The following is a 27996-nucleotide window of genomic DNA, read 5'->3' on the forward strand; positions in this document are numbered from 1 at the left end:
AATGACGTCACACACAGAGATATTTATTATAAAGCGAGAGTTTACTGCAGAAAAAACAAACAGGAAGTTCAATACAGACACACAGTTGTACACACGGCCCCACCCTGTGTGTGTGAGGGGAGGGGGGTGTGGTCAGGGCTGTGTCCCAAATCACCAACACTACAAAGAGCTGAAGACAGAGGATTAGGACAGAACCGCCCTCCGCACAGAAACAACACGTCTAAACGAGCCTTTATACACAGCATGTACACCATCATCATCATCATCATCATCATCAGCCTGTGTGTGTGTGTGTGTGTGTGTGTAATTTAAAAACAAAATACCAGTTCTTATGAGACAGAAACACACACCGAACCTGCACCTGTTTCACACACACTTACCAGGACGGCGTATGTGTACGAGGGAGACGGTACGTGTCCTCTTGCAAAGAGTGTAACCTGTGTGATGGTTCTCTACCCATGTATCTATGGAGTGCGGTTACGGGCGTCGCTACGGAAACCAGGTAAACATTAAAAAATGCCTCTCGAATTATTATTAAACTGTCTCTACTGCGAGATGTGAGAAATGGTAAAGACACAAAGCTAGTCATCTCATAGCTAGCTTACCCTGACTAGCACACTTACCTCCTAGCTAACGTTAGGAAGAAATATTGTAAAAGATGATTAATTATTATTACAGATAATATAATAATCAGGATCTCCAGAGTAAAGCTGATGGACAACATCTCCTGTAAACTGATTGGCTAAACACGTGAGCCATCATACAGAACCGTGCAATTAAACAAACAGGACACAGCACTCGCAAACGGACACGTACCGGTAGAAGAGTGCGTGTTAGAACTGGATGCAGACGGCTGTAGAGTGAGTGTGTGAGTGTGTGTGTGTGTGTGTGGTTTTAGATCTTGATACGGAAGGCTGTAGAGTTTGCAGCTGGGGGAGGAGTTTCTGTAGTGGCCGAACTCTGATTGGACGATTTAAACAGGGCCTTCAGGATGGTCTGAGGATCCACTTCAGCAGAGCTGGAGCGAGGTGTGGATCGGGACACGGTCGAGGAGGGAGTCTCCTTCTTACCGGGAGAGTCACTCAGTCTCCTACAGAGATGGAGATAATGATCGCACTCATCATCACAGGGAACAACTACAAAACGAAACAATACGAGACTCTACACAGCCTTGGTGCTTGGCCCCATTAAGAATCGTGCACTAGCATATAGTCAGCTACTTGCTGCTGTTTATATCTCATCAGTGTATAAACCAGCACACACACACACACACACACACACAGATAAATAATGTTGTACGAGATGAAGTGCAGTGAAACTGACTCACAGCAGGATGGGCTGGTCTGAAGTGATGATGCTACCCTGGATGTGCAGGTTACACTTCATCGGCTGACCTGGTGTGGGAGGAACCACAAGGCAGAAAAAATATTTGTACAGAGAAACCAACAGAGCGAGAGCGAGAGAGCGAGAGAGAGTGTGCGTGTTTTACCATCCAGACAGCGGTTGTTGTATTTCCTGTAAGCGCTGATGGCGTCGTCTTTCCTCACAAACACCACCTCGGCCACTCCGACCTTCACCAACCGAGCTCGCTTCAGCGCTCCACACACACAGAACAGCTCCTACACACACACACACACACACACACAGTGTAGTATGAGTGCAGTCAAACAGATAGAGACACACTTACAACGTGCATAAAATGATTGTATGATTGTGTGTGTGTGTGTGTGTGTGTGTGTGTGTGTGTGTGTGTGTGTTAGACCTACCACTATGTCCTCCTCTGTGACACGCGGGTGGAGATTATTCACTGTGATTTTGGTTCCCTCCAACGGACTGAACACTGGCTACACACACACACACACACACACACACACACAAAGAGATTAGTAAGGCATTGGGTTGGTCTAATCCAGGAGTGTCCAATCTTATCTGCAAAGGGCCGGTGTGGGTGCAGGTTTTCATTCCAACCGAGCAGGAGCCAAACCTGATTCCACCCGTTTAATCAGTTGATCTCGGCTTTCAATACAATCCGGTGTGGCTTCTGCTTGGTTGGAGTGAAAACCTGCACCCACACCGGCCCTTTGCAGATAAGATTGGATGCTCCTGGTCTAATGAATTGCATGTTCAGGAACAACAGTTGGGCTTCAAGAAGTGTGTGTGTGTGTGTGTGTGTGTGTGTGTGTGTGTGTGTGTGTGTATTACCTGTGCAGGCTGAGAGCTGGTGTTTTCAGGAGTCTGCGCAGGAGGGCGGGGATTAGAGCGAGTTGGTGCAACAGCAGCAGCAGCAGAGGCTGCAGGGGGCGGAGCCAGGTACGAGTCATTCTTAACCACTTTGGTGATTGGAGTAGAGACGGAGAAACCGCCACCCACCTGAAAAGGGGAGGGGTTAAACACACCGTGGTTTATATCCTCAGTTCTAAATGTGTCATTAATGTGTGTGTGTCTCACCCGTGTTGGTGCCAGGTCATTGGTCGTAGTGAACTTTAACTGTTTATTAGGAACCACAGGCTCCTCCTCCTCCTCATTGGACGCACTCTGTACAGATAAACACACGTTCACATTTACTGTGTGAGTGTGACTCGTGTGTGTGTGTGTGTGTGCGCGCGTGTGTGTATGTCTATGTACAGGCTACCTGAGTTGCTCTACTAGGTACATTGATGCGAATCCCACTGGTCATACCAACAGGCCTCTGCTGCAGAGAGAGAGAGCACACACGCGGTTATTATAGTGTTCCTAATGTCTAATGTTGGCACTTGAAGATGGAACATTAGTGTGGAACATCAATGTGGAACATCTGAGAGGGATGAGACTATGGAACATCAGTGTGGAACATCTGAGTGGGATGAGATTGTGGAACGTCTGTGAGGAATGTTTGAGAGGGGAGTGAGTGAGGAATGTCTGAGAGGAACGTCTGAGAGAGATGAGATTATGGAACGTCTGAGAGGAACGTCTGAGAGGAACGTCTGAGAGAGATGAGATAATGGAACGTCTGGGAGAAATGTCTGTGAGGACCGTCTTATTAACCTGGATAGTTTTGGTGATCTTGAGCGGATTTGCAGATCCCTGACTGGGCAGCGATGACACGCTTCTCTTCAGACTCAGCCTGTCACGTGCATCCACCACTTTTGTGATCCCGCCTCTGGGCTGTATGGCCACGCCCACTCTGCTACCGAGTCCCTGGATGGTAGGGAAGGACCTGACGCCAGTGCTGCTGGGATTGTTGTTATGGATGTGGATGTGTGGGATTGCGGTCTGAGAGGTGGTTACTAAGGGAGAATCTAGGACCTGCTGTTGTTTACGAGAATTTATGGTCTGTCTGGCATCCTGCACTGCGCTCACAGCGCCCCCTCTGGCCTGAATACGGAAACGTGCATCCTTCTGACCCAGCTTCTCCCTCGCATCCTTCACCTGGAATGCTGGAGAAAGAAGGGGGTAAAGTTTGGTGAACACCACACAGTATCTTGAATAAAATCATGCAAATGTAGGAATCGGTCCGTATCGAACACTGGGACTCGTGTCCATGCTCCCTCACCTCCACTTCCTCCGAGCCTCTGTCTGACGTCAGTGGTGCCGATCTTCTGTCGGGCGTCAAATGTGCGGCCCATAAGCCCCGCCCCTCTCCCTACGGAGCCCGCTCCTCTTCCTGTTAGCCCCGCCCCTCTGCCAAAGGTCGGCCTGCAGGAACAATAAACGTGATCATTTGTAAATTATTCTTCTTCTTCTTCTTCTTATTATTATTATTATTATTATTATTATCCTGACTTTCAGATCTGATCACAATATTCTAATCCTATTATCACTGTTTATAACACAATACAGCACCACTGCTCCAGATAAACTCCTCCCACCACCTTCCCCCAGATAAACTCCTCCCACTGTCTTTCAAATCTGTAGTATAACCTCTCTTACAGAACAGCTGCTCAAACACTTTACACCTCGCTCTCCAGCACACACACAGTTCACACCTCACTCTCCAACACACACACAGTTTACACCTCACTCTCCAGCACACACACACACACACACACAGTTCACACCTCACTCTCCAACACACACACACAGTTTACACCTCACTCTCCAGCACACACACAGTTTACACCTCGCTCTCCAGCACACACACACACACAGTTCACACCTCGCTCTCCAGCACACACACAGTTCACACCTCGCTCTCCAGCACACACACAGTTCACACCTCGCTCTCCAACACACACACACAGTTTACACCTCACTCTCCAGCACACACACACACAGTTCACACCTCACTCTCCAGCACACACACAGTTCACACCTCACTCTCCAGCACACACACAGTTTACACCTCACTCTCCAGCACACACACACACACAGTTTACACCTCACTCTCCAGCACACACACACACAGTTTACACCTCACTCTCCAGCACACACACACACAGTTTACACCTCGCTCTCCTGCACACACACACACACAGTTTACACCTCACTCTCCAGCACACACACACACAGTTTACACCTCACTCTCCAGCACACACACACAGTTTACACCTCACTCTCCAACACACACACACAGTTCACACCTCACTCTCCAGCACACACACACAATGTTTACACCTCACTCTCCAGCACACACACACACACACACAGTTCACACCTCACTCTCCAGCACACACACACAGTTTACACCTCACTCTCCAGCACACACACAGTTTACACCTCACTCTCCAGCACACACACAGTTTACACCTCACTCTCCAGCACACACACACAGTTTACACCTCACTCTCCAGCACACACACACACAGTTTACACCTCGCTCTCCTGCACACACACACACACAGTTTACACCTCACTCTCCAGCACACACACACACAGTTTACACCTCACTCTCCAGCACACACACACAGTTTACACCTCACTCTCCAACACACACACACAGTTCACACCTCACTCTCCAGCACACACACACAATGTTTACACCTCACTCTCCAGCACACACACACACACACACACAGTTCACACCTCACTCTCCAGCACACACACACAGTTTACACCTCACTCTCCAGCACACACACAGTTCACACCTCACTCTCCAGCACACACACAGTTTACACCTCACTCTCCAGCACACACACACAGTTTACACCTCACTCTCCAGCACACACACACACAGTTTACACCTCGCTCTCCAGCACACACACACACACACACACACACACACACACAGTTTACACCTCACTCTCCAGCACACACACAGTTCACACCTCACTCTCCAGCACACACACAGTTTACACCTCACTCTCCAGCACACACACACACACAGTTTACACCTCACTCTCCAGCACACACACACACAGTTTACACCTCACTCTCCAGCACACACACACACAGTTTACACCTCGCTCTCCTGCACACACACACACACAGTTTACACCTCACTCTCCAGCACACACACACACAGTTTACACCTCACTCTCCAGCACACACACACAGTTTACACCTCACTCTCCAACACACACACACAGTTCACACCTCACTCTCCAGCACACACACACAATGTTTACACCTCACTCTCCAGCACACACACACACACACACACAGTTCACACCTCACTCTCCAGCACACACACACAGTTTACACCTCACTCTCCAGCACACACACAGTTCACACCTCACTCTCCAGCACACACACAGTTTACACCTCACTCTCCAGCACACACACACAGTTTACACCTCACTCTCCAGCACACACACACAGTTTACACCTCACTCTCCAGCACACACACACACAGTTTACACCTCGCTCTCCAGCACACACACACACACACACACACACACACACACACACACACAGTTTACACCTCACTCTCCAGCACACACACACAGTTTACACCTCGCTCTCCAGCACACACACAGTTTACACCTCGCTCTCCAGCACACACACAGTTTACACCTCGCTCTCCAGCACACACACACACACAGTTTACACCTCGCTCTCCAGCACACACACACACACAGTTTACACCTCGCTCTCCAGCACACACACACACACAGTTTACACCTCGCTCTCCAGCACACACACACACACACAGTTTACACCTCGCTCTCCAGCACACACACACAGTTTACACCTCGCTCTCCAGCACACACACACACAGTTTACACCTCACTCTCCAGCACACACACACACACACACAGTTTACACCTCGCTCTCCAGCACACACACACACACACAGTTTACACCTCACTCTCCAGCACACACACACACAGTTTACACCTCACTCTCCAGCACACACACACACAGTTTACACCTCACTCTCCAGCACACACACACACAGTTCACACCTCACTCTCCAGCACACACACACAGTTTACACCTCACTCTCCAGCACACACACACACACACAGTTCACACCTCACTCTCCAGCACACACACACACAGTTTACACCTCACTCTCCAGCACACACAGTTTACACCTCGCTCTCCTGCACACACACAGTTTACACCTCACTCTCCAGCACACACACACACAGTTCACACCTCACTCTCCAGCACACACACAGTTCACACCTCACTCTCCAGCACACACACAGTTTACACCTCACTCTCCAACACACACACACACAGTTTACACCTCGCTCTCCAGCACACACACACACAGTTTACACCTCACTCTCCAGCACACACACAGTTTACACCTCACTCTCCAGCACACACACAGTTTACACCTCACTCTCCAGCACACACACAGTTTACACCTCACTCTCCAGCACACATACACAATGTTTACACCTCACTCTCCAGCACACATACACAATGTTTACACCTCACTCTCCAGCACACACACATACACAATGTTTACACCTCACTCTCCAGCACACACACATACACAATGTTTACACCTCACTCTCCAGCACACACACATACACAATGTTTACACCTCACTCTCCAGCACACACACATACACACAGTTTACACCTCACTCTCCAGCACACACACACACAGTTTACACCTCACTCTCCAGCACACACACACACAGTTTACACCTCACTCTCCTGCACACACACAATGTTTACACCTCACTCTCCTGCACACACACGCAGTTTTTCCTGCTGAACGTAATGTGTGTAACAGATGCGTATCTGGAAAGGGGTGTGTTGAAAAGCTTATTGTCAAGTCAACATTAATTTTTATATGAAGCACAATGTTCACACACCTAATTATTGTGCTATATTGGGTGTGTAGTTAAAATGACAATGTGATGAGGTGATATTTCTGTCACACACACACACACACACACACACACACACACACACATCACAATGTAAACACACACCCTGTACGATGAATAGAGTTAGGAGTGATCTAGGACTGAACACAGGCTGAACTAGTTACTGAACCTGAACCCTGGGTGTATAAATAACATCCACAGCTGCTGTGGATTACAGACACGTCCAACTCTTTATATTGTTATATTCTACACAACTTCAGTCTCAGTAGTCTCTAAATTCATTCATATTAAATAACCACAACATCGCGTTGCGTCTCCAAACTGAATCCATTTATTTGCTAACAGTCCCTTAGAAACCGCCTAGCACGGCTTTGCCTTCAAAAAATCCTCATAGTTTTGTTCAGATATTGAATTACTCACTTTAATTACATTTTATTTTTATTTTTTAAGCATCCGAAATTAAACAAATGCAGTAATTCTGAATGAAAGTTACATTTTCGCAAAAACAGCAAAGCTAATATCCTCGAGCTAGCCTTAAAGAGTTATTTTTCCCCCCACCCGTTTTCCCGACATGTTTCAGATCTTGCCCTGGGATTGGCTAGTCCACACCAGCATCCTGCAACAGGATTGGTTGAAACGGAACATCAGCCAATCCTCGGATAGAACCTTGTTTTTGACGGAATACAGTTGGAATTAGGAAGCGCGTCCGACATGTGCATGCGCAGTGTACTGGACTCTAACCAATCGCGGCTCAGTATACTGCACGAGACTGTTTTTTAGCCAATAGACACACAGAATGATGCCAAGTCGTCTGCTAAGCAATAAGCGGCTACAAAGACGGGAGTTTTTTTTCTTCAGCGTAGTCTGTTTTAGGCGACGTATAATGTTTTTAAAAAAATAACAAGAAATAAACATTAACAGCGTTTAATATGAAGTTGAGCACCTGAGCGACACAATGTGAAATACCTTTTAAGGCCTCCTCTGGCGTTAAAATTGCGTCGGCGTATTAATTCGTCCAAAGAAACGTCCGCCATCTTTGTCACGGCGAATCCGGGGACGGAAGTACGCATGCGTGGAGTGAAGACGCTTGCGCCGAAGAGAAAAGTGCGCATGCGTGGAAGGGGCGTGGGCGTGTGGAGAAAATATCAACAGTTAAAAACCATTATTTTAAAACAATTAGATAAATTGCTAACAAAGATGTTTATACTGGGAGCAGGGCGTGTCAATGGGCGTTACATTTTCTCATTAAACTAAAAAAAAATAATAAAGTGAGGTTTTAAAGTGCAAAGTCTTGATTCTTTGCTTGTATCTCTCATTTGTAAGTCGCTTTGGATAAAAGCGTCTGCTAAGTGAATAAATGTAATGTAATGTAATGCTTCTAATGTGCTATGATCAATGATACTACTGTTGTGCCCTTAAAGGACCAAGAGAGTGTCGCTTAAGGACATCAGTACTCTTTAATAATAATAATAATAATAATAAAGAAAAAAATAAGTAGAAAACATATATGCAGAACCCTTTGGATGGAGAACAGGTAAATAATTCAACAGGCTGTGACAAAACTATGCAAACAGAATGCAATTTTATAAAGATTTTGTACTTTTTTCCCCAGAATTTTTTGATTTGCAAAAACAAAAGACTGAGGCATTTTACCAGACCACATGAACTTATGATGGGTAAAGGGCATTGTAGTGTAAGAAAAATCTTCTTTACTCTTGGTGAAAAAGGTGAAAGTTTTTGTTCCAATAACAGATGTAACAAAACACACGTCAAAAACGCCTCAGATTCAGAGTCAGACTGAACCCTGAGCATCTCACCATGGGCCTCTGGTAGAGACAAATCCACCCTGAAGAAGAGCTGAGGTAATCATGCATCTGAGTTCAGAAGCTCAATCTAAAACTTATTTATTATACTATAGAAAAGAGAGAGAGAGACTATACTCTCAGTGAATCTGATACAAAGGCAATTCAAGTAACAGACCGACTTAAAATCACAAATACATCACTTCATATACTGCAGAATTCTAGCATATGATCGGTTATGGAGAAAAAGAGGATCTACTTGTTATCTTATTGGTAAATGATCACATCAACAAACCAGGAGTAAACACAGGTTTACATGAGGACACTGGACTGCATGTGCAACATGAAACTGCCTCAAACTGGTTTCTTCTCCAGTACCAAGAAATCAGAAACTAAAACCTTGAGGATGTGATAAAAGGAAAACATCACATCGCATACATCTTCACTGCAACATCAAAAATATTAGAGGGAGAAGGAGCTTATAATAAAATTTTGAGCAGTCTCTTTACCCTTTATTAAGATTTCTATTTCTTCCTGATGTAAGTGTCACAGTGAGGCCAGACCTTTTCCTTGTGACTGTGATGATTGGGACATTTGATGTAAAGATTGATCAGGAACTCAGGTTATTTGGATTCAGAACACATCCTCTAGAGAAGCAACCAACCAGAGAGAGAGAGAGAGAGAGAGAGAGAGAGAGAGAGAGAGAGAGAGAGGTGGCGCTATAACCCTTTAACTTTTCAAACGCCAAGAAGAAAACAACAACCACGAAGGAAAAGAACATTGTCAAACTTTTTGTTTTCTTTCTTTTAAACAGTTTTTTAAATCACCGTTAAATCAAAAACTGTAGTACAACATTAAATTACTTATTGTATTCGGTAAGTTTATATGTATAAAAGTTACTATATTTAGCTGAAATGTCTACTCAGTTCGCCAGTGTGAACTTTTTTCTTTATTTATCCTATTTAACTGCAGCCAGTAAAACTTTTAGGACAGATTAATAAATGATATTTATTTATTTTACACCCTGGACATTGGATTAATAAACCAAATCTGAATTAGAAGATATCATACCAGACTAATATTTGTTTACATGGTGAAATCGAGATAAGAAAAATGTTTAAAACTTGAATTAAACGGGAGTAAGGCAGCGGCCAATCAGAACGCGGTAATGCTACGACGCCACGTTCAACCCATAATGCACCGCAACCGGAACACTTTTAAACCTATCTGGGTAGAGTTTGAGTAAAGTTATGCGCGTGTGTGTTGTATTAGACTGTATGTGGTGTGTTTTAGAGTGTGAAGGTGTAGATGTTATGATGAGAGAGTGTGTAAACAGTGAGTGTGTGAGCTCACCCTCAGCGTGCAGTTTGGTGATCATGGCCACCCACGTCACTAACCCGGAAGTTGGCTATGCCTTAAACTGATGAGTAAGGAAAATAACGATGCGGGGTGACGCCCGCGTCCTCGTGCTTACTCGCGAGAAGAATTTTTGAACGGGTACAGGTCTGTCTGCTGAGGTGACTCGGTTACTTCTCGAGATGCCTCGCGGAACCGGGATCTGCCCCGATACCCCTTACAACTTGTGTAAACAACAGATTTAAGATAGTGTGTTGTTATTGAAGTTCGACCTGTTTTTGTTCCTACTGTTTGTTTTGCATTTTCAAATAGTTCATCAATCATTGCTTTCCTTTAGCTTATTTTTATGTTTGTGTTTAACATTATTATTATTATTATAATTTTAATTGTTATGATTTGTTTATAGAGCACTTTTATACACGTGGCAGTAAAATGTAATAGAATGCATAAGGAACAAAATATGAAGTGAAATATAAGCACAGAAACACGTGTAAAGAGATTTTAAAAAGTATACAAGTACAGAATAAAAATAGAATAAAAAATACTGCTCTTAATACATGACTACATCAGGATAAACAAGCAAATAGCTTGTTCCACTTAGAACCTGTTAAAAAAAAAACCTGTACTAGACGCTGAACCACATCCTCCTTATTGATGATTATTCTCAAAAGGTGATTACGTCACAAAGAACGTGCTCATAATACAAGTTAGGAGGTGAATATAAGGAGCAGAGTGATAACACCTGCTGTAAAAAATAAAATAAATATTTTTTAAGTGGGAGAAAAAGGAATTGTTATAAGCAGTTCAGTGAAATTCCTGTAAAATGGCTTCAGCGCTATCTACTGGTCAAATCTAGAAATCGCACCAGAAGCGCTGTTTTAATTCAACACAAGAGGGCGCTGCTGAGTTCTAGATTGTGATTGTCGATTAATTTTCCATAGCAGCAGCTCGGACAGCTCATTCACAGGGACTTGAGATGTTTATGTAACGTGTATGGAAGGAGTCTCCAGTGTCAGCGCTTTGTAGCAGTCAGAGGTAAAGCTGTAACTTTAACTTTTTTATCTTCAGGACAGAAGAGTGAACAGGAATGACTGTTTATAGCTGCTATAACGTAAGTGAGAACAGGAACATTCCACAATCGTAAATATAACTATAAACGGATTTAAAAAAAGTATGATATGTCGTTCTTTAGTTGTAAAAAAATGTAATGGTTGTCAAATTGCTGTGGTATAAGATGAATAAAACACTCCGGAGAGTTCAGCACCTGGGTCACACCCTCTCCCTTCAACTCACTGTGAATAGGCATATGGAGGCGGGGTTATTGTGAGTGGGAGGATCTAAACCGTGTTCGTGGTGCCGTGACTCCACTGTGGGCTGATATGATCTCCAACTCATCCTCATGCCTTAAACTGATGAGTAAGGAAAATAACAATGCGGGGTGATGCCTGTGTTCTCCGGTTCACTTCTGTGAATAATTTTTGTAGGGATACAGGTCTGTCTGCTGAGATGACTTGCTTACTTTGCAAGATGTTTCGCAGAGCAAGGATCTATCCTGATTCTCTCAAATCTCAGTTAAAGACAGAATGTGTAGTTTTAATTGTATAGATCCAGGGGATTGTGAGATCCTGTAAGTTTACTGTTGAATGTTAGTTTTTTATAAACAAGCTTCAGCCACTGAAATTATAAACATTGTAATTACAGACTATTTTACTCACATTCACATGTGTTATTACAGGTTAGTTTACTATCACCCTAATAAAATGTGATGTTACACATTCACTCACTACAATGAAGAATTGTAATTACAGATTAGCCCAGTAATATTGGTTTAATAAAATGTACTGATACAGATTAATCTCAAATTAGCCTAATAAAAATTGTAAATCCAGATTAGCCAATATTAGTCCACTAATATTCAATCAGAATGTAATAGGACCCACTCATAATGGTGCACACACTCTTGATCTAATACTAACATACGGATTAAATATAGAAAATATAGTCACATTTCCACAGTCTGACGCTATCTCAGATCATCATCTCATCTCCTTTAAATTGCGTATTGATCATAATCAATGCAGCTTGCTATACTATCGTGTCAAATGTACATTCACGTTCAGTACATACTGCACAGTTTTATCATTAACCTTCCAGAGTCATCAGCTATGATTGGATCACCGTCTGATCCCAAAGAACTCGATCAGGTGACTGAATGTTTAGAGTCAATGCTCCGCTACACACTAGATAAGATAGCTCCTCTTAAAAGAAAAATAATTAGAGAGAAAAAGCTAGCACCCTGTTATAACGATCAAACGCGTACCTTAAAACAGACAACTCAACAATTAGAACGTAAATGCCATCAAACCAAACTGGTGATATTCCAAACAGCATGGAAGGAGAGCCTACTGAAATATAGAAAATCTCTTGGCGATGCTAGAAAAATCTATTTCTCCACCTTAATAGGAGACAACAAAAACAATTCTAGATTCCTTTTCAACACAGTAGCAAAATTAACTAGGAATAAAACCACTACAGAGAGAAACACTCAATCACAGTCATTAAATAACAGCGAAGATTTATGAATTGTTTCAGATTAAAAATTCAGATTATTAAATTAAAACCAGACAGTATTATAACTAACCCTGTAGATAATAATATAACAATTTCAGCAAATGATTAGATTGTTTTACTCTTCTTAGAGAGACCCAACTAACTTAATTAATTTCTTCATCAAATTCATCAACTTGCATACTCGATCCTGTACCTACATGTTTCTTTAAGCAGATTATTCCAGAAGTAATCACACCCCTTCTAAATATAATCAATTCTTCCCTTATTAGCTGTTATTAAACCCCTGATTAATAAACCTGACCTCGACCCCTCTCATCTGTCCAGCTATAGACCGATATCAAATCTCCCCTTCACCTTAGAAAAGGTTGTACACAGCAGCTGTGCTCGTACTTATATAGGAACAACATTCATGAAATGTATCAGTCAGGATTTAGACCTCATCATAGCACAGAGACAGCGTCAGTTAAAGTAGTAAATGACCTTCTACTGGCCTCTGATCAGGGTTGTGTCTCGCTGCTTGTGTTACTCGACCTTAGTGCAGCTTTTGATACTATAGATCACACTATTCTCCTTGATAGATTAGAAAATGTTGTTGGCATTAAGGCAACAGTCCTCTCCTAGATCAGGTCTTATTATTATTTTCTGTTTGTTCTTTTTGTTTATGTTGTTTTTAGTGTACTGTTTGTTTTGGGTTGATTATCAGTCCACCAATCATTGCTTTCCTGTAGCTTAGAGCTATTTTCATGCTTATATTATTTTAATTATTATTGTCATTGTAATAAGCTTTGTTTATAGAGTACTTTTATACACGTGGTAGCTGAAAGTGCTGTACAACTGAGCAGTAAAATAAATGTAAAAAAAAAAAACTGTGATGAGGATGTTGAAGATTTAAAAAATAAAAACAACTTTATTGCAGCATGACAGTGACAAAGTACGTGAAGCGCTTCGGGTTCATCAGAGTCAAGGTGAACCCCGATCAATATCAGCACCAACATTTTATACTGTATTTCAATCCAGGTTTTCTACATGTAATATAAATGAAGTTTCACTCTAAATGTAAATTACGGATAGCATTTGATATGATAACTTCCTGTTCTCAGCCCTGTGATGGACTGGCACCCTGTCCAGGGTGTACCTCGCCTTGTGCCCAATGCTCCCTGGGATAGGCTCCAGGTTCCCCATGACCCTGAAAAGGAGTAAGCGGTAGATGATGGATGGATGGATGGACTTCCCGTTCTCACAGTACTGATGTTGTTCTCGTGTTCACTTCTGAGAGTAATTTTTGTAGGGGTACAGGTCTGTCTGCTGAGGTGACTTGCTTACTTCACCAGATGTTTCGCAGAGCAAGGATCTATCCTGTTTCTCCCAAATCTCAGTTAAAGACAGAATATGTAGTTTTAATTGTATAGATCCAGGGGATTGTAAGATCCAATAAGTTTACTGTTGAATGTTAGTTTTTTATAAATAAGTTTTAGCCACTGAAGTTATAAACATTGTAACTACAGAATATTTTACTCACATTAACATGTTATTACAGGTTAATTTACTACCACCCGAATAAAATGTGATGTTATACATTAACCCACTACAATGAGTGTATGAAGAATAGAATGCTAATTACAGATTAGCCCACTAATTTTGGTTTAATATTATAATAATTTTTATAATTATCAACAAATAATTGTTTTACTGGTAATCCTAGACACTACATTTCCCAGAGTGCATTGTAACCCCGCCCCTCAGGGCTTCGGTCTGTCCCTGATCCCACACAGCGGCCACACGGACGTGCAGCGCGTGCGGAACCGTTATTGTCGTTATTACTGCCGTTATCATTAGTGATGGCCACGGCTCTGTCGCGCGCGCTCAAACTGCCAGGTAAGAGACTGCAGCATGATAACTAACATGCTAACAACACCGCATTGTGCAGTGTGTATGAACAGCAGGAGTGTGTGCCTGCGTGTGCGTGCGTGTGTGTGCGTGTGTGTGTGTGAGAGAGAAACGGTATATCGCTATTCTCACACACTTCAGTTTTATTTACATTACTAATTTTGTGTTTGGTTTTGAAATGAAGTGAAGTCGCGCGCTCTGTAGTTCTGGTGTTGATGTGGATTTGGGTGACGCACTATGTTAACAGCGCGAGACAGGAAAGACGGTCATTCCTCCATCCGGGCTTCAGATCATCTCCATTCATTCATTCATCCCGGGATAAACTAACCTCGTCCCTTCATCCCTGGTTAAACTAATCTCATCCCGGGATAAACTAACCTCATCCCTTCAACCCTGGTTAAACTAATCTCATCCCGGGATAAACTAACCTCATCCCTTCAACCCTGGTTAAACTAATCTCATCCCGGGATAAACTAACCTCGTCCCTTCATCCCTGGTTAAACTAATCTCATCCCGGGATAAACTAACCTCGTCCCTTCAACCCTGGTTAAACTAATCTCATCCCGGGATAAACTAACCTCGTCCCTTCAACCCTGGTTAAACTAATCTCATCCCGGGATAAACTAACCTCGTCCCTTCAACCCTGGTTAAACTAATCTCATCCCGGGATAAACTAACCTCATCCCTTCAACCCTGGTTAAACTAATCTCATCCCGGGATAAACTAACCTCGTCCCTTCATCCCTGGTTAAACTAATCTCATCCTGGGATAAACTAACCTCATCCCTTCAACCCTGGTTAAACTAATCTCATCCCGGGATAAACTAACCTCATCCCTTCAACCCTGGTTAAACTAATCTCATCCCGGGATAAACTAAGCTCGTCCCTTCAACCCTGGTTAAACTAATCTCATCCCGGGATAAACTAACCTCGTCCCTTCATCCCTGGTTAAACTAATCTCATCCCGGGATAAACTAAGCTCGTCCCTTCATCCCTGGTTAAACTAATCTCATCCTGGGATAAACTAACCTCGTCCCGGGATAAACTAACCTCGTCCCAGGATAAACTAATCTCATCCCTTCTTCCCGGGATAAACTAACCTCGTCCCTTCATCCCTGGTTAAACTAATCTCATCCCGGGTTAAACTAACCTCGTCCCTTCATCCCTGGTTAAACTAATCTCATCCGGGGATAAACTAACCTCATCCCGGGATAAACTAACCTCGTCCCGGGATAAACTAATCTCACCCCTTCATCCCGGGATAAACTAACCTCATCCCTTCATCCTGGGATAAACTAATCTTGTCCCTTCATCCCGGGATAAACTAACCTCGTCCTGGGATAAACTAACATAATCCAGGGATAAACTAATTTGTTCCTGGGATGAACAAAGCTTCTCCCAGGATTACAGCAGCGAGGATATTTTAGGTTATTCTTTGGTTTTTATAAACTGAATTTAATTAAATTAATTGTATTAAAGTTCCTCCGGGACCATGATGTAATGATAATGTAATTTATGCTCATATCTCCCAGGTATAACGTCTATATTCATATTTATATTTATAAATCTGCTTACATATAAATATCACAGTATATCACGTACCAATACTAAAATACATGATCACCAAATACAGTCTTTAGTTTTTCCTAACAAAGACTCAGCAGTGGACATGTGACGAAATAATAGAATCAAACTAATAAAAACGTAACAGTATGACGTGATCCATCGTCACGTCCTCTCATATAGCGCTTTGTATGTGTTTAAATCTAAATATACATCCAATTGTTTTCTAAAGTTTTTATTCTACATCTAAATATCGATGAATGTCACGTTAGGTCAGGTATTTAACGAAGGTATTTAACAAGACGAATGAGAGAATTAGTGAAAGCGTAATGATATAATTTACTGTGACATCACCCAGAGCTTTATTTCTGCTGAATTACCTCAGCTTGTCCTTTATCAGAGAAAAGAAAAAGAAAAGAACGCTGTGTTTTCACGGCTGATGAAAGAGTATGAAATCAGAAAAACGTGCACAATGCTACAGTTATACACAATATAAAACTGTGTGTGTGTGTGTGCTCTGTTATCATCAGTGGCTGCATTGCTTTGGCTATAAATACACAAGAATTACTACAAATTTAAATAAAGTATTTTTAATAAATTATATTTAATTGTTACATCAAATCCAGTCGATCGTTTCGAATGAGCTCAGGTTTGATTTCCAAATAAATGCTGTTAAAAATAGTTTTTTTCCATCTTAGATCTATAGCAAAGTTGAAGTCCATTCTCTCTTTTGATGATTTGGAGAAGGTTGTGCATGCTTTTGTGTCTTCTCGTTTGGACTACTGTAACGCTTTGTATCTGGGTGTGAGTCCGGCCTCGCTCGCTCTCTCTCTCTCTCTCTCTCTCTCTCTCTCGCTCTCTCTCACCTGCAGCTGGTCCAAAATTCAGCTGCTAGGCTTTTAACTGGCACCAGGAAGAGAGACCATATTACCCCAGTATTGATTTCAATACATTGGTTGCCAACTCCATACAGAATCCAGTGCAAAGTGTTGCTATATGTATTTAAGGCTTTTCATGGTCTAGCACCAGAGTGTATCTCAGACATAATAAGACTTCAAGGTCTCTTGACTCTGGAGATCAGCTGTGTCTGTCGGTTCCTCACTCTCGTCTTAAATCCCAAGGTGATAGAGCTTTTGCGGTGGCGGCACCTAGACTTTCACTAGTGTCTTTTCAGGGGGCCTTAAAAACGTACTTATTTTCTCTAGCTTTTAAGTAATGTATTTTAAATTGTACTGCGTTTATTGTACTGAATTTATTTTATTCTGTCTTTGTCTGTTTTAAATGTTTGTTGTATACTTGTCTGCATGTATGTGATCATTTACGTAACTCCATGTGCAGCACTTTGGTACCCATTGCGGTTTTTGAAAGTGCTCTAGAAATAAAGTTGAGTTGAGTTGATTAAATGTGTATAGAGACATTATGAAGAAAAATAAAGGTTGGTCAGAAGTTGCAGAGATGGTTGTGCCTCTGGTAAGTGTGTACAGCTAGTATAGTTAGCTCACTTTGCTGATCTAGTCTGAGAATGAATCTGAGAACCTTTTTATCAAACACCAGATGTGTGTGATGTTTAAGATGCAGCCTGTTAGACCAGTAAATCTGCACAGTGGTTTGTTTTGCCATCACACTGATGCGGTGTGTACACAACATCTCCTTCAAGTGTGTGAAGATGCTTCAGGCTTGTTTTCAGGGTGTAGAAGAACGCTGAGACGTCGCTACAGAGCAGAGTTTAACATAACTCATTTAGTGCGTTCAGATGGGGTCGGGAATTTGTGTTTTGGACAATCAGTACACTCACCATTCAAATGGACACTGTTACTAGGCAACTGGGAAACATGGACGTCGAATATTATCACTGAGATGAATGATTTAGCTAACTTTCACCTCGTATCCGAGCAATGTAAATTCACAGTCACGATGGAGGCATCACAGAATTGTTCAGAACATCAACATTTACCTCAGATGTGTTGGTAAATTACTCATAAAACACTCAGAACAGCTAAAAGTACACTGTAATTACACTTAGCAGCAGCATTTTATTTTGCTAACTGACTGTCACCTTCCCCAGCCCTGACACACTTTATTAGTAGGCTGCCTTTGCACCTTTTTGCTATGGTTGCATAACTACTTTTTTTAAATAATTATTTATTATACACGTATGTGTATAATAAAAGACAAAGTTATGATATAAAATCTAACTACATTTCCCCTTGATTTTAAGTCTTCTATCTAACAATATAAAGACACAGTGGTAACATAAATTACACAGAATTGTTCAGAATGTCAACATTTACCTCAGATGTGTTGGTAAATTACTAATAAAACACTCAGAAGAAATAAAATTATACTGTATTTACATTTTGCATCATTATTTTACCCCCCTCCCCCTACCATAGCACTGTTGTTGTGCTTATATATTCTGAGGAAATATCTGACTCTGTTTTTGTCAGTTTTAATGAAAACCTTTACACACATTGTGTTCACTATGAATCACTTAATCTGCATAACATAAATATTGCCCCATCCCCTGAAACACTATCAAAAAAACCCATTAAAGTGGTGTTAGCGGTTGTTTAAGTCTAATTACAGAGTTGTGTCACTTGTTCTGAGGCTTTTCTTATGAATGTATCAACACTTCTGAGGTAAATGTTAATGTTCTGGAAGGTTCTGTCTCGTTTCCACTCTCACTGTGACTTTACACATTCTGTATAAAATATTCTGTGTATGTATGATGTGTGTTTGCTGTCCCGTATAGAAAGCATACGCAGGCCAGTCTGTCAGAAACGTGAACTATTCCTGCTTACCTTGTTCCAAAACACAACAACAGCGTGGTGTGTTAATGTTAAGTACACACAGGTTTAAAAATTCATTTGTTGACAGTGTGTGTGTGTTTCTTTCTTTCTTTATTTTAACCATCACTATTATACAGAATCCCTGAACCACAAATTGTGAACAAAAATGGCAGAAGTAATATGCCGTTAGTTTTACTAAGTATCTTGTTATTTGGACCTAATATTTAACTATTTCAAGATACTATATAATTTATATAGTATAAGATAGTGCTGTACTTCATAAGGAAACGGATGTATAGTTATGATTGTGTGTGTGTAGGGAAGAAGGGCTCGGAGCTGGGCGAGTATGACCCCCTGACCCAGGTGGACAGTGAGGATGACAGCGAGGAGGACGACCTCGTGCTGAATTACCCACGTAACGGCCTCGCCTCACACTCACACGCCGCCACACTCAGGCTGGGACAGGAAGAGGCGGAGCTACACGAGGAGGATGAGGAGGACGCATGGAGACATGGCGGTGGGAAGGACAGGCGGGGCGAAGCTGGAGAGTCAACTGATGAGGGGGTGGGGTTGGTCAGCGAGGGGGCGGGGCAGAAGGTGAAGGTCAGGGCGGCGGTGCGTACAGCGGCGTTTGTGGTGCCGCTGATTTGCGCCGCAATGTTCGTCCTTCTGTTTGCCTTCCTGGTGCCGTGCCAGCGAGGAGGCTCACACAGACAGGAGTGGGAGACGGAAGTGGGACACGCAGGTGGTAAGATGGGACACTTTCATTTTCTAATAACATTAAACAGTCTTTATTTAAAACAACGTTCTGACTTTTAGATTTATAAAATGTATTGCTTAGAGTTCAGACCTCCTCACTGTTGCACCGTTAATCCTTTATAACGTTATAACGAGTATCTCACTGCGTTCTACATTTATAACATCCTTAAACTGTGGGAAAGAACATGCTGCAATGCCTTCTGGGTAAACCGTTCTCATGAAATCCACACAGAGATCCGGCTGATCTCTGATCTAACAAACTTTACTCCAGTTACAGACTGAACACAGCGCTTTATTCATACCCTGTATAGTCCATTCTATCACAACCTGCCCAAATTTAGACATGTTCCACTCCTCCAGGTGTGACATCACCTCCCATGGCATTATGGGATGTAGATGGGGACGGAGTGGAGGACTTATTAATCGCAGTCATGAGGATCAACAACAGCAGCCAGCAGATCAGTTTCCTAGGAAACAGCAAGGGTAACACACACACACACACACACACACACACACACACACACACACACTGTCTGTAGGCTGTCTGTAACTAAGTGTTAAAAGTCAGAATAATGCACATTGCTTTATTATTATGTGTTTGTGTGACCTGAACCAGTCATTTACTCACTGCAATGTGTAATTAACTAATACATATCTCTCTCTCTCTATCTCTCTTTCTCTCTCACTCACTATGTCTCTCTCTCTCTCTTTCTCTCTCACTCACTATGTCTCTCTCTCTCTCTTTCTCTCTCACTCACTCTCTCTCTCCGTCTCTCTATCTCTCTTTCTCTCTCACTCACTATCTCTCTCTCCATCTCTCTCTCTCTCTCTCTCTCTCTTTCTCACTCACTATCTCTCTCTATCTCACTCTCTCTTTCTCTCTCTCTCTCTCTCTCTCTCTCTTTCTCACTCACTATCTCTCTCTATCTCACTCTCTCTTTCTCTCTCTCTCTCTCTCTCTCTCTCTCTCTCTCTCTCTCTTTAGAGTACAGTGTAGTAGCTCTGCACGGAGTGAACGGCTCAGTGATCTGGACTCGCTCTCTGAAGGAGCCGCTCTCCTCTGTGCAGTGTTCAGCTCCCAACACCTGCCTACTCATCACCTCCACATACCTGACCAGTGTAAACGCATCCACAGGTGAGATATTAACACACTTCAGCAGTGTTAATACACCTACAGGTAAAGCTTTAATACAGCTGAGGGAGTGAGATATACACTGCCTGGCCAAAAAACAGTCACACAGCTTTGATTAAAGCACGGATTCGACATGGCCTTGTTTCGGCAACCTTGTGCAACGTGACAACTTTTATTTCCATCCGGAGTTGCATTCATTTTTGAGAGTTGAAGCACTCTGTAAAGTCTTCTCCATCACATCCCAAAGACTTTCAATGGGGTTAAGGTCAGGACTTTAGTGGCCAGTTCATGTGTGAAAATGATTCCTCATGCTCCCTGACCCACTCTTTCACAAGTTCAGCCTGATGAATCTTGGCGTTGTCATCCTGCAATATGCCTGTGCTGTCAGGGAAGAAAGAAATCCATTGATGGGATAACCTGGTCATTCAGTACATGCAGGTGCTCATCTGAATTCATTTTATTGCTGCATAATGTTGCAGAGCCTCGACCTGACCAACTGAAGCAACCCCAGACCATAACACGTCCTCCACAGGCTTGTACAGTAGGCACTATCGCGTCATGCCTCCCTTCTCACCCTGACACACCCATCGCTTTGTAATAGGGTCAGTCTGGACTCATCAGACCACCTTTTTCCATTGCTGCATTGTTTTCTTTGCTTGATGCAGGGCAATAATTCTTTTCCATGCCCATGGGATAGGCTCTTAAGTATTTGCTTATTTAAATCCAAACAGCGACTTTTGGCCAGACAGTGTACCTGGAGAGTGGTTATAATGATTGATTTAATGTATTTATACCTGATTGGTTCAGGTAAGAAGTTGTGGGAGGTGCCAGCAAGAGAGGGGGAGTCACAGGCTGTGGGTGTTCCTGATTTGCAGGGAGATTCTGTTCCAGATCTGCTGATTGCTACTCTACCTGCAGATGAGGTGTGCACACAAACACACTCACACACACACACACACACACACACACACACACACACTCACTCACTCTCTCTCTCTCTCTCTCTCTCTCTCTCTCTCTCTCTCAAACTCTTAAGCTCTTAATGATATCTCGCTTTGTTTTCTTCTGTACTCCAGGAATTAGATCCCTCTCTAGTCCTGCACTCAGGGTTGACGGGCTCTCTGATTGGCCAGCCGGTGAACTTTAACCTCACTCCACAGGGAAAGCTGATTGGTCCCTTGCTGCATGAGACAGCAGTGGGAGCATACTACATCCTGTTTGGTTTGGGTAAGAGGGCTGTTCACTGTGTAGTAAGAGTTAACACACATTCACAAACTGTTCACTTCTGTACGTACTAGGGCAAGCCATTCAGTACGTAGTGGGACAAGCCATTCAGTACGTGGTGGGACAAGCCATTCAGTACGTACTAGGGCAAGCCATTCAGTACGTACTGGAACAAGCCATTCGGTACGTAGTGGGACAAGCCATTCAGTACGTAGCGGGACAAGCCATCCAGTACGTAGTGGGACAAGCCATCCAGTACGTACTGGAACAAGCTATTCAGTACATACTGGGACAAGACATTCAGTACGTAGTGGGACAAGCCATTCAGTACGTACTGGGTCAAGCCATTCAGTACGTACTGGGACAAGCCATTCAGTACGTACAGGGACAAGCCATTCAGTACGTACTGGGTCAAGCCATTCAGTACGTACTGGGACAAGCCATTCAGTACGTACAGGGACAAGCCATTCAGTACGCAGTGGGACAAGCCATTCAGTACGTACTAGGGCAAGCCATTCAGTACGTACTGGAACAAGCCATTCAGTACTTAGTGGGACAAGCCATTCAGTACACAGTGGGACAAGCCATCCAGTACGTAGTGGGACAAGCCATCCAGTACGTACTGGAACAAGCTATTCAGTACGTACTGGGACAAGACATTCAGTACGTAGTGGGACAAGCCATACAGTATGTATTGGGACAAGCCATTCATTTTAGTACACATTAATAAGTACACAGTTGTACAGCCCGTTCTGTTCAGAGGGTTTTGGTACAATCCATCCAGTACCTAGTAATACATCCCATTTAGTACATATTGCTATGCACCATTCAGTGTGTACTGAGAGGACCAGTAAAGTTTATAACACATTGCTATGCACCATTCTGTTAAGTACTTTTGTCTAGGATCCACTCAGTATGTATTTGTATGATCTATTAATTTCAGTACACATTGGTACAGCCCATTCTGTTCAGTACTTATTGATGAATCAGTACATTACGTTCAGTTCAATATGTATCTTACCAATAACTACTGAACAGAATGGGCTGTACCACTGTGTACTGAAATAAAACAGGCAACACCAGTATATACTGAAAGGATCTCATTAGTAAGTACTGAACAGAATCTGAACAAGATCTCACAGGTTTGTTCAGTATACAACCCATTCTGTTCTGTAGTTATTGGTCAAATCCATTCAGTACATGGTATGACCCATTAAGTTCAGTACGCATTGGTGTAACCCATTCTGTCGAGTACGTGTTGGTATGATCCACTCAGGTTAGTGTCACTATAACCCCTTCAGTATATACTGGTATGACCAGTTTAGCTAATTGATCAGATAAGCATGTTAGATGGCTATGCTAAGTTAGGTCTCCATGCAGTGTTAGCATTAGCGGAGTGTGATTTCAGTGCTAACGTGCTAGCCTGGTGTTATGTGCAGGCATGGTGGAGGCGGTGTCTCTGGGAGACGTTTATAAACAAGCGACGGGCTGGACGACCGTTCCCTCGAGTCTCGGTGTGAAGGACCCCGTGTGGGAGAAGCAGAGGAAGAACAACTCGTCTACACTCATCCACATCTACAGGTGTGTAACACACACACACACACACACACACACACACACACACACACCTGTGTGATAGTCTACCTGTGAGACTTTACAATGTAACTCTATTGAAATAACCTTACACTTTCATTATTAATCTGTGTGTGTGTGTGTGTGTGTGTGTGTGTGTGTGTGTGTGTGTGCGCGCAGTGGGGTTGATCAGATTGAGTATTTTCTCCCCCTGGTGGCCGGAGTGTGTAATAACCACAATAACCTGGATGCTGAGTCGAGCTGTAACTCTAGCCGCAGTGACTGGGTGTTGGTGTGTGTGAACAGTCGGATCTCCTTCATCCGAGAAAGAGACATACACACCACCTGGACCGTTAACTCCTCCTCCATACACAGGTGTGTGTGAGTGTGTGTAATAGTGTGTGTGTGTGTGTGTGTGTGTGTGGTTTACCCTCACAGGAGTTGTACTTGCTCTACATCTCTAAACAACACACATTTGTGCAACTCAGTCATCATTTACACATACTTGACATTAGCGTAGCTAATGTAGATAAGCAGTTAGCTTACAGTAAGCTAACATTTAGCTCACTGCTTAACTCCTGTTTTACTCTAGCTAGCTACTGCTAATGTTCAGAACAAGACTGGCACTAGCACTTAAAGTGTGCACAGCGTTTAACCTAAACATAGATCGCTAGGTGTAGCTAAGAATGCCGTATGCTAGCTATTTAATGTTATGCTAGCACATCACACAGCTAGCATTACGATATATTGCTAATCTGCATTTTTTTTTATTGATTGTGTGTGTGTGTGTGTGTAGTCGTCCTGCTATTGGTCATTTTAATGATGATGGAGTTCCTGATCTGGTCATCCAGCAGTCTGCTAATGGCGTCCGAAAGGTAACACACACACTAATAATAATAATAATAATAATTATAATGTTGATGTTGTTGTTGTTGTTATTAACAATAATAATAATATTAAGCCTTTTTACTCTCTCTCAGGTCCAGATCATTGATGGTGCTCAGGGGCGGAGCCTGTGGGAGGTGGAGTTTGTTTGTCCCCGCCTTGTTCTGGAAGGTTCTACTATTCTGACCACGTCCGGCCTGTCAGTACTCCTGTTTTGGGCAGGAGATCCACTTCCTGCATCGAAGAACATTACCAAGGTAACAGCGTCTGAGAGAAGTAACACACTGAATGTTTTTATGTGTGTCAATGACTGATTTTTGTACGTGTTTGTGTGTGTGTGTGTGTGTGTGAGACAGGTGAGCCCACCTGAGCCAGTCCTCCGCAGGCTATTCCTCCTCCACCCAGCATATCCCACAATCCTCCAGGAGCTTACCAGTACTACTGACACAGCACTCACAGCTACAGGTAACACACACACACACACACACACACACACTCACGCTAATCTGTGTGCTGAGGAAGAACATGACTGTCCGTTATCATACACATTTAGAGCTCCATGCTAAACTGGTGGCCATAGACTTCCATTACTTAGCTACATTAGCCTCTGAGTCTCCTATAAATCTGCAGGAAAACTATAGACCTGGCAACCCTGCTGAAATTCCCCCTGTACTTTTAATTATGTGTGTGCGTGTGTAATAATCACTAATCCACGCTCTCCCCTCCCCTGCAGTGAGTTACGATGACGAGCAGAAGGATGTGTCCTACGTGGTGGTGGTGTCACGGCCCGTCTCGGGTCTCGGCCCCGGGACTCAGCTGGTGAAGAGTGTGAGTGTGAGAGCGTCTCTGAGCAGGGCTAACACCATACGCCTGAGTGACGACACGCACACACACACCGCCTTCCAGATCAACAAGTTCTTCAGAAGCCTGTCCTTCAGACGCCAGGTGAGGAATACCGAGCCATTCCTAAGCCCCGCCTCTTCCCCTGAGCCCCACCCCATCTCAGACAGTGGAACTGTACCAGGAAGGGTTAGGGATTTGGTCTTGGTCTTGGTCTTTGTGTTGGTTTGTTCTGATAAGCCCATGGCTACGTGTGTGATGAGCTCATCGTGATCTTTTTTTCTGTTGCAGTGAGAAGCTGAAGGAGACGGATCAGGATCAGGATGTTCACACCAATACATATTTATTCACATTAATTTATTTATGATGATGATGATGATGATGATGTTGATGTTTAACCTCCACTGAGAGAAGATATAATCAGTGAGGTGGAATAACGTTCCAAATGAACAATATGATCTTAAATCAAAAATGAAACTGTCACTGTACTCAACGAGAGCTAGGTTACTAATGGTAATGCTAACACTAGCATAACACTTTGTGACAATGTCTATTGTTAAAAGCACAATGTAAATACAATCGTGTTGAACTGAGCTAGCAACGCTTGTTTTGAGCGGCTGCATGTTCGAAATAATAATAAAAAAAAAACAAATGACCACAGTCAGCATGCTTAAATGATGCTTTTTTAGCATTAGTGTTAGCGTTAGCGTTAGCGAGCAGTGTATGCCATAGCAAAGACTTGTAAAGCTTGCTAATGTAATGTGATGCTAATGAACTCTAAGCTCTCGGTCAGTGTATTGCTTGTTTCTTCCTTGGACCACTGATTTTTATTTTTCCAAATGTTCTTTGTTTGCTTTTGTCCAATTTTATGTAAAATGACAGTCCTGTAAATAATTTGTGTTGTCATGATGACAGGACCCTGCCCACTGACCATGACATCATTGGTTTCCTGGTCGCCATTGCAGAAGTGCACAATGTGTAAGCATGGGTTGTGTGTAAGATATTTTTAAAGGAATAATGTGTATATATAGGTGAGGTGTGTGTGTGTGTGTGTGAGTGAGAGAGAGTGTGTGTGAGAGAGAGAGAGAGAGAGAGAACATGATGTAAATATAATATTCAGACTGGTTTCTGCAAACAAGCACAACAAACAATTTGCCTTTTGTTTAACAGAACAAACAGACACGTAGTGAGAAGCTTCTCCTAGCACGTGAACACACACACACACACACACACACAAAGTTACAGACGCTTTTATTCACGATGTTTCTGCAGTGTGATAAGAGTTAACTGCCGTACAATAAAGACTAAACATTGATCAACTGCGTGTGTGTGTGTGTGTAATTATCTATAATTTTGATAATTATCTTCTTGTGGTCTAAGGGTGTGTGTAAACCTGCAAGAGGATCTGTGTTGCCAGATTGGACAGATTCACAAAATGTTATTAAATCCACGCCATTCTCTCGGTAGAGAGGATAGTTCTGTGTTGAGTTGACAAGTGACTGAACAAGACCTGAGTTGCCTCTGTGGATATTATTATCCTCCTGATGTTGTTCAGGAGAAACCTGCATGGAAGGCAAGAGGGAGAGTTGGTTGTCCAGAACGACCTCAGGGTTGTGTGCGGTGTTAGATGTTGTGATCTGAGTGTTCTCCAGGGAGGTCACAAGATCTTGACATGGGGATGCATCTCCAGGGATGTGCAGCAGCTCAGTCTTGCTGGGGTTTCATTTCAGCTGATGAGCTGCCATCCATGATGAGATTTCTGCAGGACGAGGAAGGAACTGAGGGGGGAGTGGAGAGGATGAGTTGAGTGTCATCAACATAGTGGTGGTATGAAAACCCATGTGAGCATATGACCTCACAAAAGGAGCAGGTGAAGAAGATATGACCTTGCAGGGAGAGCTGGTATAGAGGATACAACCTCGCCAAGAGAGCAGGTTTCAGGGGATATGACCAGGGCAGCAACTAACGATTTAGTTGGCCGATTATTTCTTCAATTAATCAGATGGGGTGGGGGGCTTTCAGTACCATTTTTTTGTTTATTTAAAATAAAATCCACAAACTGAGTGTTACAAATATAAACTTCAGACTAAAACTTTACACAACTGTTTGTCCAATTATATAAGACTGAAAAGAACCCAATACACACACACACACACACACACACACACACACACACACACACACACACACACACACACACACACACACCAGAATATATATTATTCATTTAGGACTGTGGTTTAATTCTGTGCTTTTTTTTTTCTTTTTTTTTTTTTTTAAAGTTTTATATATATATATATATATATATATATATATATATATATATATATATATATATATATATATATATATATATATATATAGTTATATGTAGTTATATATAGTTATATAGCACTGAATTAAACTA

At 42.7% G+C, this 27996-nt stretch overlaps 2 protein-coding genes and 2 non-coding genes across 7 annotated transcripts; 3 read left to right on the forward strand and 1 right to left on the reverse strand.

Moving 5' to 3' along the window:
* Positions 1-20: 20 nt before the first annotated feature.
* Positions 21-8315, reverse strand: poldip3 (polymerase (DNA-directed), delta interacting protein 3). Of its 4 annotated transcripts, none has more exons than XM_017480937.3 (10): positions 8177-8315; positions 3533-3675; positions 3025-3416; positions 2633-2689; positions 2449-2535; positions 2203-2370; positions 1767-1844; positions 1490-1619; positions 1328-1394; positions 21-1090 (listed from the first exon to the last, which is right to left on the reverse strand). In XM_017480937.3, the coding sequence occupies exons 1-10, from the start codon at positions 8278-8280 to the stop codon at positions 895-897; spliced, it is 1422 nt and encodes a 473-aa protein (XP_017336426.1). In that variant the 5' UTR covers positions 8281-8315; the 3' UTR covers positions 21-894. The 4 variants fall into 4 exon arrangements, with proteins under 4 accessions (XP_017336426.1, XP_017336425.1, XP_017336424.1 ...); XM_017480936.3 differs by having other exon boundaries at positions 2630-2689; XM_017480935.3 differs by having other exon boundaries at positions 2633-2692; positions 8177-8314.
* Positions 8316-10422: 2107 nt separating this feature from the next.
* LOC124628777 (U12 minor spliceosomal RNA) lies at positions 10423-10577 on the forward strand. Its single transcript, XR_006983459.1, has one exon. It is a non-coding gene; the product is annotated as a U12 minor spliceosomal RNA (small nuclear RNA).
* Positions 10578-11767: 1190 nt separating this feature from the next.
* On the forward strand, positions 11768-11922 carry LOC124628778 (U12 minor spliceosomal RNA). The gene has a single exon (XR_006983460.1). It is a non-coding gene; the product is annotated as a U12 minor spliceosomal RNA (small nuclear RNA).
* A 2739-nt stretch (positions 11923-14661) lies between these two features.
* Positions 14662-26908, forward strand: fam234b (family with sequence similarity 234 member B). Its single transcript, XM_017480928.3, has 13 exons — positions 14662-14814; positions 19497-19925; positions 20297-20419; positions 20922-21071; positions 21876-21991; positions 22145-22295; positions 23732-23873; positions 24045-24239; positions 24661-24739; positions 24845-25006; positions 25106-25214; positions 25483-25694; positions 25881-26908. Exons 1-13 carry the CDS (start codon positions 14778-14780, stop codon positions 25881-25883), a joined length of 1908 nt encoding a protein of 635 aa, XP_017336417.1. The 5' UTR covers positions 14662-14777; the 3' UTR covers positions 25884-26908.
* The last annotated feature ends 1088 nt before the right edge of the window (positions 26909-27996 follow it).

This window comes from Ictalurus punctatus, chromosome 12, assembly GCF_001660625.3.
Source record: "Ictalurus punctatus breed USDA103 chromosome 12, Coco_2.0, whole genome shotgun sequence".
In the NCBI taxonomy this organism is placed as follows: domain Eukaryota; kingdom Metazoa; phylum Chordata; class Actinopteri; order Siluriformes; family Ictaluridae; genus Ictalurus; species Ictalurus punctatus.